At 40.6% G+C, this 12,626-nt stretch overlaps 1 protein-coding gene across 2 annotated transcripts in view; it reads left to right on the top strand.

The window, feature by feature from the left end:
- The window catches only part of ABHD10 (abhydrolase domain containing 10, depalmitoylase), a 26,051-nt gene continuing 13,425 nt past the window's right edge, over positions 1–12,626 (top strand). The window contains exons 1-4 of one of the 2 annotated variants that reach the window (XR_004974059.1): positions 1–199; positions 1,858–2,041; positions 9,504–9,615; positions 9,998–10,135. Coding sequence is in view for 1 of the 2 variants with exons in the window: in XM_036349806.1 (XP_036205699.1) it covers positions 58–199; positions 1,858–2,041; positions 9,504–9,615; positions 9,998–10,135 (576 nt within the window). In the remaining variant the exon portion in view is untranslated. The remainder of the gene's footprint in view (positions 200–1,857; positions 2,042–9,503; positions 9,616–9,997; positions 10,136–12,626) is intronic. The other variant, XM_036349806.1, reaches the window with a different exon arrangement.

Genomic DNA, 12,626 nt, shown 5'->3' on the forward strand with positions numbered 1-12,626 from the left:
CTCTGCGCCCTGCGGCGTCTCCGTAGCTCAGCGCGGGGCGCAGGGGCCGCTGGGAAGATGGCTGGAGTGGGCATGGCGGCTGCGGCGGCTAGGGGTCCTTGTCGGAGGTGGGGCTGTACGGCCGTCTCCTTCGGCTTCCACCGTGGCCTCTGCACGTTACTCGTTCGGAAGCCCGAGAAGGCGCCACGGTGGTTCCCAGGTTAGTGCCCGAAAGACGGGAACAGAAAGCGTTCTTTCGGACATCCCGGTTTCACCCGTTCCTTTCTGTGCGTTTTTGGCGCCCCGTTCAAAAATGTCCTTGTCCCGGCAGTTCTGGCGAAGGCTGTGCGAGAGCAGCGCGGCGGCCCGGGGTGTCCTGGACCCGGGCCCGGCCTCTGCCAGCGGTGACGCTCCGCCAAGGTCCCGCTCTCCGCCCGCCTCCCCTGCGCTCAGCGCCGAAGAGCGAAAGTTAACGAGCATTTACCGCGTTTGCTGATTAGTTGATTTTTCTTTTTTTTTCTTTGTGGGTTGTAGGGGTTTTTACAGATTGTGACTCTGTGAAGGTGCACAGACCTGCCCTCCTTGGACTTGAGGGGACTTACAATTGGAACAGTCTCGTAAAAGTGTATAAAGATCGAGCCTTATTTCTCATTTTGTCTTCTCGAGGCTCCCGCTCCGTGAAAACCATCATCATTCCTTGATAAAGGACACTGTAATTTAAACCAGAAATCGGAGCCCTTTACCATTTTCTTTATCTTGTGCTTGGTTCCTCCCTCTTCCTATTCCAGCGCCACCCTCCCATGTATAGGGTGGCCCCCCAAAATGTATATACACTTAACAGCTGAGCTCCATTGATGTTTCTTTTCAGATTTAACCCATTGGAATTAATAATTGTTCAAAGTGTATATAGTCTGTCTTTCTAAAGTTTGCCTTTTTAGCTTTTGGTTTTGTTTTGTCCACACCTTGGGCACTCAGATGCATGATTGCTTGGAATGGGAATTGTCATTGCAGATACTCTTTGTTTTGAGTTAAAATGTTTAAATGTTTATAATCAGTTTAACTTGCATTTAATTGTACACAATCAAAAGACGTGTTATATGTTTCTCTAGCGTAGTGTGTCATTTCATTATTACATTTCATTAAAGAAGTTCCAGTTCATCTGTTGAGCACTGAAGCACCAGGCTTTGAACTAATTCTTATTGCACAAAGATCCTTTATGGATATAATGTTAACCTGTCCACTTAAAGCTTACCGAGGTTAAATAGATGATTGTCTCGCGGAGACATTCTTGTGTTGGGAAATAACATTAAGAGGATAGGGAGGATTTTTGAGTGCTGAACGAGGGAAACGGGAAATGAACATTTCTGCTTATACAATCTGCCAACCAATGTAACTGGCTCCTTCTAGCCCTGCTTTTCACTGAAAGTTTTAAATTTGTAATACTTCACTATACATGGAAACTTTGAAACAAGCTTACATGTAAAAGTAATAGTTTTAAGGTCTCCAATTTAATTTTTTTAAATCAACTTCTTAAATCCAGAATGAGGTAAACTTTATCAGCTCACATGGAAGAGACTGACAAGTTTTTGTAGCCACAGTAAAGGAGAGGAAGGTTTCATACGTTTTTGAAGAAGCAAGATTGGACCTTACTCAAAGAAGGTACTGATTTTGAAATGAAGATATGCACAGACTTGTCATAGAATATGCACAGACGAATAGCATACATCAGTGTTTTGTGTTTTCTATTAAGTGGAAATAGTATTTGACATCAGTTTGACAAGTTAAAGTTAAGATTGAAAAAATATATATACATATATATATGGGTTTCCAAAAACTGTATTTGCAAACTATGGTTTATGTTTTGTGTACTTTGTTTAGCTTGCAGACAAAAGGCATCAGTCTCTTTCCTTAGTCGACCAGACCTTCCAAAACTGGCTTATAAGAGACTAAAAGGCAAAAGTCCAGGAATTATCTTCCTCCCTGGCTATATTTCTAATATGACTGGTACAAAAGCATTGGCGATTGAGGAGTTTTGCAAATCTCTAGGTCACGCCTATATAAGGTAGGAACAACACATTTCAGAGAAAATATTACTACCATTTAGCATGGCAGTGGAGAATTACTTCTGCTCTAACCAATTGAAGCAAGTGCCAGCATTTTTATAGATTAATCTATTTTAATGGTTGTAAACTTTCTTGTGACTTAGGGTGCTTGTAAATGAAACCTTTAAAAGACCTTTTTAAAAAGTCTTTGTGCCACATTGAATGCTGGCAGGAAAGGAAACTAATGATAACTAAGCTCTTTAGCTACAATAACCTAATAAGACAACAAACCAATATACTATAGTTGGCTTTCTTGTGATTATATTGTGGTTTTCCATTTGGGGCTTAAGGACTTTTACTTACCACTGTTTATTACCTTACTTTTTAAAATATGTATTTAAAAATAATATATATGCATTTAAAAGTACAGTAAGTCATCAGTTAATGTCATTGATAAGTTCTGCAACTTTAAGTGAAATGACATATAAACAAGCCAGTTTTACCATAGACTAATTGATATAAACAAGAGTTAAGTGCCTGTGACATCTCATCAATATTATAATGGGACAGCCTTGAACAAAATATTGGAGGGCCTCCTGTATTGTAAAATTAGTATTATATAATTCACATATCCTGCGTTTTCTTTCTCCTCACTGCTGTAATTTGAATATGTCTAAGTATAAATAGGGATATATGGTGTTTAACTAAAACTTGATTTCACAATTTGTAATATTTTATGCTGATAATTATTTTAGTAAAATAACATATTTATGTTGCTGTTACTAGGTTTGTTTACCTATAACAATTATTTATTTAGTGCCTAATTTGCCAGAAAAGATAGTATGGTTTAATAGAAAGAGCACTGGCCTGGAACTCAAGAAACATGGGCCGTAGAATCAATTCTAGCAATAACTGTGACAGATAAGTCCATTAATAAACACTGGACCTATTTTCATCATAAAAAAATGAGATTTGATTAAGGTAATTTCTGAATTATTTTCAGAACAGCCTAGAAAAAGGTAGTTCCACTAACATTTGCTCAGTAGATCTAGAAAATACAGCTTTTAGGAATAAAATAATAAAAACTTTTAGACTTTACTAGTATCTGTTTAACATAATAGTAAAAATTATATCAGTTATATAGCATTTATAATTAGTTCTTAGTTCTTTTATCAGATTAACTAATTGTTTCATTTTCATTCTCAGAACTCTTAAAAAATCTATTAACTTGTTCTGAAGACTGGTGTATCTTTTGCAAGTAGACTTTCTAGCACTGTTTTGGGTGCTGTGAAATATAAAACACTAGGCCAGTGATGGCGAACCTATGAACTCATTTTTTTGGTTGATTTTTCTTTGTTAAATGGCATTTAAATATATAAAATAAATATCAAAAATATAAGTCTTTGTTTTACTATGGTTTGCAAATATCAAAAAATTTCTATATGTGACACGGCACCAGAGTTAAGTTAGGGTTTTTCAAAACGCTGACACGCTGAGCTCAAAAGGTTCGCCATCACTGCACTAGGCAGTGGTTCTCAACCTTCCTAATACCGCGATCCTTTAATACAGTTCCTCATGTTGTGGTGACCCCAACCATAAAATTATTTTCGTTGCTACTTCATAACTGTAATTTTGCTACTTTTATGAATTGTAATGTAAATATCTGATATGCTATATGTGTTTTCCGATGGTCGCAACTCACAGGTTGAGAACCGCCGAGGCCCAGTGCACAAATTCGTGCACCAGCGGGATCCCTCGGCCTGGCCTATTGGATCGGGCCGAAACTGGCTCACCGACATCCCCCAAGGGGGTCCTGGATTGTGAGAGGGCGCAGGCCAGGCCAAGAGACCCCAACGGTGTACTATTGGGGCCAAGGAGGAACATGGGAGGTTGGCCAGTCGGGTAGGGCGTGTCTGGCCCTTCTCGCTCAGTCCTGATTGGCCAGACCCCAGCAACAAGTTAACACATTGTTTGCGGGTAGTTTTTATCGCGCGCTAACAGTTTTTATCGGGCGATTTTTGCTAATTTTTTGTGCAAATGGCAACGTTCAGTAAAATTACGATAACTTTAGTTTACGTATTTATACGTTACCCGCATTCTACCACTAGTCTATAAAAAACGTATTAATACGTGTCCCGCGCTCTTCTACACTGGTAGAACGTATAAATACGTAAAACATATAAATACGTTTCCCGCATACAATGTGTTAACCAACTGGTTGGAGTGCCTGCCTCCTGGTGGTTAGTGCACGTTATAGTGACTGGTCGACCAGTCGACTGTCTGCCTCCTAGTGGTCAGTGCACATCATAGCAAACGGTTGAGCGGTCTTAGTATATCATTAGCATATTACACTTTGATTGGTTGAACGGACGACCAACTGGACACTTAGTATATTAGGCTTTTATTATATAGGATGGTCATTACCCTTAAATAACCTTTTATAAGGCTGGGAAACAGGAGAAAATGCATATGAGTAATTTGGGAAAAATACTCATCAGAAAGTGATAGTGTCAAAAGAGCAGTACCCTTTATTTTATCAGGTGAGAGAAAGAAAACTGGGGATTTAAGTGGCTAGAAAAGTCTTTATAAAGGAACATTGAAGAATAGTTAGGTTTGGGATAAGAAGGAAGAGCTATCTAGTAAGGGGACTAGCCTCAGCAAAATATCATGATAACAGAAATATTGTCATCATTCTCCCTCTTTGTCACTAAAATATTTTGAATCAAGAAATCACCTTTTTGCCAGTTCTTAAGTTTAAATTGAGGCTGGGAGAGCTATCCATTTCTGTCTCCCTATAAGACATATGTAGGTTTTCTGCATTTTGGATATATGTAAAATACATTTTAAAGGTATATTAAGTAATCATAACAAAGTTATAATGTTTGGAGACTATTAAGTGGTATGGTGTTAAAATGCAATCTATGTATCCTATGTAATAAAAGCCCAATATGCTAAGTATCCGTTGTCCATTCAACCAATCAAAGCGTAATATGCTAATGATATGCTGAGGCCACTCAGTCGCTCATTATGAAGTGCACTGACCACCGGGGAGCAGACTGTCGACCAGTTGCTATGACATGCACTGACCACTAGGAGAAAGATGCTACGACTGGTAGATTAGCTTGCTGCTGGGGTCCGGCCAATTGGGACTGAGCAAGACGGGCCAGACATGCCCTGGAGCCCTCCCGCGGTCCCTCCCTGGCTGGCCAACCTCCTGTGTCCCTTCCTGGCCCTGATCATGCACCGTTGGGGTCCCTAGGCCTGGCCTGCGCCCTCTCACAATCTAGGGCCCCTTGGGGGATGTCAGAGAGCCAGTTTCAGCCCGATCCCATAGGCCTGGCTGAGGGACCCCACTGGTGTAACAATTCGTGCACCGGGCCTCTAGTATCTTTATACTAGTAAACCTTTAAAAAGGATAGCCTTTCACTACAAATTTTTAATTTGATCAAGTCTGTTATTTGCTTTTATCAAAACTCCATTACAGTCTAATCACCATTACCTATTGCATTTAGCTTGCTATAAGAGATTTTGTCTTCTATTTATACTTCAATTTCTCAGTTTACTTTTGTTGTGATTGTTGGCTGTAAAATTTAGATCTTGAGGAAATGGTTAGTTTTATGTATTATACAACAAGTAGTACATCTGTCTATATGAAAATGTATTCTTAATGTCCTGTCACCATGCCTAAAATAAAATTGAGTCAGAGCTAAGGACTATAACATTTTGTTTTAGGGCTGGTATTCTAGCATAATTATTCCTAATAGAATATTTAATTCTAGATTTGGGAATAGGTCCTAGAGTATTGAGGCTACTAGGACAGACTTTTTTTTTTAATATGTTTTTATTGAGTTCAGAGAGAGGAAATGAGAGGGGGAGAGAGGGAAGAGGGAGGAGGAGAGACGGAGAAGCAGGGGGGAGAGAGAGAGAGAGAAACATCGATGAGAAAGAAATATTAATTGGCTGCTTCCTGCACAATTCTTCAATGTTCTTTTATAAAGACTTTTCTATCCACTTAAATCCCCAATTTTCTTTCTCACCTGATACTGGGGATTGAAACCAGGGCATGTGCCCTGACTGGGAATAGAACCAACAACCTCTTGGTGCATGGAGACATTGCTCAGCCAACTAAGCCTTTCTGGCCGGGCTAGGACAGATTTTGTTCCTGTGTTTACAAGTCCTAAAACTGCTGAATATATTTGAATTATCTTTAACTTTTGGTTAGGGTTCTTACTTGCAACCTATTGTCTCACTAAATGGTTATAATTTCCTTTATGAAGTGCCTTTATATGTATTCTGCATCTTTACCATATATTTGGAAGGAAAATATAAAAAATGCAGCAAGGAGAAATACCCAATTGCCTATCAAGGAGAAGGAAAGGAGGACTAGTTGGTGCCTTTCCTCTTTTCCCTGGTCTCCTATGTATCCTGGACTGAGAGGAAATAATTACTGTGATTTAGACTTCAGCAGCTGCCTTGTTGCCCCATTTCCAAAGAGTCGTTTCACTAGACACCTAAAGAAAATTTTAATTTCTTTCTTCTCCATCATCACTTACAAATCCCTTATCTGTAAAGAAATAAATATATATTATATATTACATACATACTCTTACGTGTATACTAAACATTGGGATTTATTAGTTTTTATAAGATTTTAAGAATCAGAAAAAAATGAAAGCTAAAATTTGAATAAAATCTTTTACTTTTACCTTCCATTTCTATTCATTCAGAATGTATTATGATACTCACTGTGAGGTTTATATACCTAGTCACTATGGAGAATGCAAAGACAGTCTCAGGGGGGATAAGACATACATATGAACACAAACTGTCTTATAAAGCAGGTTTTGATTGTGATTGATAAAAATGAATTCTGTAGAAATTTCATTAGCTAGAGATTTTTTTTTCTTTTTCTGCAAAGGCTTTCCAGCAAAAAAAGGTTCATTTGTACGAAGTTCTGAGAGAGGAGATCAGTAATGAAGGTGATGGGAAAAGGTATTTCAGGTGAAGGAAATAGTATGACTCATGCAACAGAGAAATAAAACAGAGCTTACTTTAGGAGCAGCAAGTTGATCAATTTGGCCAAAGCAGTAGTTTCCTTTGATGAAATAATAAAGGTCAATCTGGGGTGACCAGAATATAATGGCCTAAAAATACAGGCTAAAGTACTAATTTTTTATGTTGTATGTCACAGGGAGCCATTGAAATAAATGCCATATCAATATAATCTGTCAGTTATAAAGTGGATCCATCCAAAGAGAGAATAGAGTCATAGAGCACAGTTAGCAGGTTACTGTGATATGGTGGTTTTGAGATGACAAAGAGCTGCACCAGGATATTGGTGTTACCAAATTGCAGAGAATGGAAAGAATGTAAGGGGGAAAAAATGCAAGTGAGTGAGGATGGATGGTACAGGGCAGGCAATTTTGAATAAGACAGTACGACCTTGAAGACCTGACATTCTAGTCAGAGAGAAACAAATACCGTGGGGCCTTAAGAGTTTAATTCTTTCCGTGACGGAGCTCGTAACTCAAATTACTCGTATGTCAAATCATTACAGTGAACGAGTGAGGCACCTGATGCTGGGCTGATGTTCTGGCATTCACTGTGATGTTCGCTGCGCCAACTAGCGGCGGGGTATCTGAAGCTGGCTCGTAACCCGAATTTTAGCTCGCAACTCAAAGCAAAAAATGGGCTGAGAGACGGCTTGTATCTCTAAAAACTTGTTAGTCGGGACACTCGTAAGTCAAGGCCCCACTGTATTCAAAACCTGATTACAACACACAGTATGAAAAGGGTTAATTGAGTACATACATAAGACAGTGACTGGTTCTAAACAGGGCATATGTTGCAAAGAAAGTTCCTCAAAGGAGGTGAAACAATTAGGAATTTGGGTAGGAAAGGAAGGTCTTGTAGGCAGTAGGAAACCATACAAAGACTCAAAGTTATGAATGGGCTTAGAATTGTGGGTAGTTCAATATAACTAGGGTTTATGGTAATCTACAGGAGTGGTAGATTTATGGAATTGAGACCTTGAGGTGAGGTGGAATTCACAGATCAGGCAGACTTTGAGCCAGGAGAACTAAGAAGTTGGAAGGAGAAGAAACTAAGTGGATGGGCTGGTAATTAATTTGATTCTGATCTCTTTCCTTTCCACTAATAATTCAGTAAGTATACACTAAGCACTTACCATGTGCGAGGCACTGGGAAAGCAGTGGTGATCAAAACAAAGCCTGTGCTCATATGGAGCTTCCATGCTAGTGTGGGAGACAGAGCACACACAAAATAATCAAATGTCACGTATAATGTCAAGTAGCAATGTTTGCTCTCCTATATAATAAAAGGCTAATATGCAAATTGTCCCCTCGGGAGTTTGACCCAGAGACCAGGAGTTCGATCGCTCACTATAACATGCGCAGACCACCATGGGGCAGCGCGGAACACGGCTGGCGACCAGCAGCAGGGCGCTGAGGGAGTGAAGGAAGGAGTAGACAGGGAGGCCAGGAGGTGGGGAACCTGATTGGCCCTGATCGATGGCCAGGCCTAGGGACCCTACCCATGAACAAATTCCATGCACCTGGCCTCTAGTGAAGAAAATAAAGCAGGGTAAGGGAGTAGAGAATGATGGAAGGAGTGCCATTTTAGAATGAATGGTCAGAGGAGACCTCTGAGGATGTAACATTTGAGCCAAAGGCCTGAGTCAAGTGAGGGAGCCATCTAAGTGGATATCTGGAGGTAGAGTATTCCATGTGGAGAGAAAAGCAGATGTAAAACTTCTAGGGCAGGAACATGGGTGATGTTTTCCATTAACTTCAAGAAGGAGAGGGACAATGTTGTTGTGAGGGGGAGAGAGCAGTACGGAACAAGATCAGAGAGGCAGTCAGGGACCAGAGTGTAGTAAGGACCTCGGATTTTGTTTAAAGACTAGAGGCCCAATGCATGAAATTCATGCATAGATAGGGTCCCTAGGCCTGGCCAGCAATCAGGGCCAATCGGGGCCTTCCTTCCCCCTGCTGCCAACTGCCAGCCAGGGTCTTCCTTCGTTCCATGCTGCCTTCTGGTGGTCAGTGTACGTCATAGCAAGCGGTTGAACTCCCAGTCAGTTGAACTCCCGAGGGGACAATTTGCATATTAGCCTTTTATTATATAGGATTGTAGAAAGCCTTTGGCAGGTTTGTCCAAGACATGATTTTTATTTTAAAAAGATCACTGACTACAATGTGGGGAATAGACTATGAGGGTGAAAATTGGAAAGGGAGACTCTTAGATCAGTCAAGAGAGGATAGTGACGTGGACCCAGCTGCCAGCAGTGGAGGAGATCAGAAAGTGAATGGCTCTTGGGGCTATTTGATGGTTAAGCCAATAGGATTTAATACATTTTAGGCATTGTATAATGATGAATGTGCTATCTTCCTTAAAAATCAGAGAAACAAATATGTAGTTAGATAGATATCTGGATATAGATATGTATTTTCCCTTTTTCAGGTTTGATTACTCAGGAGTTGGACAATCAGAAGGTAACTTAGAAGAGTCTACAGTAGGAAAATGGAGAAAAGATGTTCTTTCTATAATTGATGACTTAGCTGAAGGACCACAGGTGACTATTTTTGTTAAATATGATATCATTGTTGATGATACCCTCATGATATTTGAGCTGTTTCTTTGATATGAAAATTTATTTAAATTTTAACCAATATTGATATTTGACTTAAAATTGTTCTGTCATTTTAACTTCCTCATAAAATGTAAGTACCATTTTACTTATTTTACCTATTTTATTGTCATAATTCTCCATTGTAGACCAAATACTTTAACAAAAAGTAATCATAATTTTAATTCTACTTTGTATCAACTATTAAAAAGTCTGGGAGCCAAAGGATATAAAAGAAAAAAAGTATATGAATTCTGTTAAATTACTCACTACCTTTATAGAAAAGAAAAAAATTGCTCTTTAAAACTACACATATTTTCAATTTTAGATACTAGTTGGATCTAGCCTCGGCGGATGGCTTATGCTTCATGCTGCAATTGCACGGCCACAAAAGGTTGTGGCCCTTATTGGTATAGCTGCAGCTGTAGATGGCCTAGTGACAGAGTTTAATCAGCTTCCTGTTGAGGTAAGTCACAGGCATACCTCCTGTCATCCTTCTGCTTCCTCTTTCTTTGAATATTTGTTCATGTGTCATCATTCCTGTGATTTACTATTTTGGCCCATCTTTTGTCTTAGCTGCTTTTTTAAATACCATCTCTTTGCTTTCTTTACTATTTAGTCTCTTGTTTAAGGTTTCCTTTTCTTCAGTCTCTTCAATTCATTCTGGCAAATGTTGGAGCCATATTAATGAAATAACACTTTAAATGTCTTTTTTTAGCAACATTTTCTTTATTAATTGCATTTACTTATTTTGATCATGCATCATGATCTCTTCTTTTCCTCTTTGTGGCATGTGAGAAATAGTACCTATTCGTATGACCACATTAAACTTGACTAATCAATTATGACTTCTTTTTTTTTTTTTTAGCCTGTAAACAGCCTCAGATCCTCTCAGCAGAGCTCTCCAAGAATTAGCTCACAGGAGATAAGATAGCCAGTTCTGTCTTAGATATTTAGTTGACATTCTTTTTTTTACTCCTACTTCTCATCTTCCAAGAGATTACTTTTTCATTATTAGTATATTCATCAGCAAAATATGGTAGAATGAGGTTTCTGAAATAACTGGGAAGGTAATTAGTTTATTATACTTTATTATTGGACATACGTTTAAGCACTTCAGTTGTCTGCAAGGTTAAAGAAATAGTGAGTAATAGTTGTTTATTTTTGTATATGTTATTTATTTATTAAATCTGTTGAGTTTTCCTTGGGCATCTTTTCTTAGAGATCTAAATTTTACCTGTGGTACTAAGATCCTGGCAAGCCTGTGGCCCGGAAAATTAGAGAAAGGAAAATAGTCTAGAGCAGCGGCTCAAAAAGTATAGTCCCTAGGCCAGCAGCCTCAGCACCTGAGAACTTCTTAGAAAGGCATATTCTTATGGTTCTTGTCCTTTTTCATTTGACTTATTTCGCTTAACATGACACTCTCAAAATTCAAATGTTGTTGCAAATGGCATTTTTTTTATGGCTGAGTAGAATTCCATTGCAAATATGTACCACATCTTCTTGATCTAGTCATCCATTGAAAGACACTTTGTTTCTGGATCTTGACTACTGTGAATAGTGCTGCAGTGAACAGTGGACATAAGGGTGCCATATAATTTCACTCATATTTAATCTAATAAAAGACAAACATAGCCGAAACCGGTTTGGCTCAGTGGATAGAGTGTCGGCCTGCGGACTGAAAGGTCCCAGGTTCGATTCCGGTCAAGGGCATGTACCTGGGTTGTGGACATATCCCCAGCTGGAGATGTGCAGGAGGCAGCTGATCAATGTTTCTCTCTCATCGATGTTTCTAACTCTCTATCTCTCTCCCTTCCTCTCTGTAAAAAATCAATAAAATATATTTAAAAAAAAAAAAGACAAACGTGCAAATTGACTGTACGTTCACTGTGCCTTAAGCCATGCCCACCAGCCAATCAGAGCGACTATATGCAAATTAACCCAACCAAGATGGCGGCTGGCAGCCATGGAGCTGGAGCGAGCAGGAGGCTTGGTTGCTCCAGTGGTGGAGGAAGCCAAGCTTCCCGCCTGCCGCGGCCAGCTCTGAGCTCCACTGAAGGCAACAAAGTTTCAATTATAGAAAGTAAATAAATCCCAGAATTAAAAAAGAAAAAGAGAAAAAGGAGAGGCTGGGAGCTTCCATCGCCGGGGGGCTTGGCCAGCCTGAAAACAGCTCTCAGCCCCTCACCCAGACTGGCCAGGCACCCCAATGGGGACCCCCACACACACTAAAGGGGGTGTGGCCAGCCTGAAAACAGCCATCATCCCCTCATCCAGGCTGGCCAGGAACCCCAGTGGGGACCCCTACCCTGAAGGGGGTGTAACCAGCCTACAAACAGCCATCAGCCCCTCACCCAGGCTGGCTAGACACCTCAGCGGGACCCCTACCCTGATCCGGGACACCCTTCGGGGCAAACCAGCCAGCCCCCACCTATGCACCAGGCCTCTATCCTATATAATAAAAGGGTAATATGCAAACTGACCCTAGCAGTAGAAAGACTGGGAATGACTGGTCACTATGACATACACTGACCACCAGGGGACAGACGCTCAATGCAGAAGCTCTCCCCTGGTGGTCAGTGAGCTCCCACAGGGGGAGCTCTGCTCAGCCACAAGCCAGGCTGATGGCTGCCAGTACAGCGGTGGTGGTGGGAGCCTCTCCCGCCTCCTCAGCAGCACTAGGGATGTCAGATTGCAGTTTAGGCTTGCTCCCCGCTGGCAAGTGGACATCCCCCTAGGACTCCTGGGCTGCCAGAGGGATGTTTGATTGCCAGCTTAGGCCCAGTCCCCCAGGGAGCGGGCCTAAGCCAGCGGGTGGTCATCCCCCGAGGGTTCCCAGACTGCAAGAGGGCACAGGCTGGGCTGATGGACCCTCCCCTCCCCAAGTGCACAAATTTTTGTTCACCGGACCTCTAGTGTGGGATATAAAACAGAAAGCAACAAAGTAAACAAACTCA

The sequence above is a fragment of the Myotis myotis genome, unplaced genomic scaffold (genome assembly GCF_014108235.1).
Source record: "Myotis myotis isolate mMyoMyo1 unplaced genomic scaffold, mMyoMyo1.p scaffold_m19_p_2, whole genome shotgun sequence".
In the NCBI taxonomy this organism is placed as follows: domain Eukaryota; kingdom Metazoa; phylum Chordata; class Mammalia; order Chiroptera; family Vespertilionidae; genus Myotis; species Myotis myotis.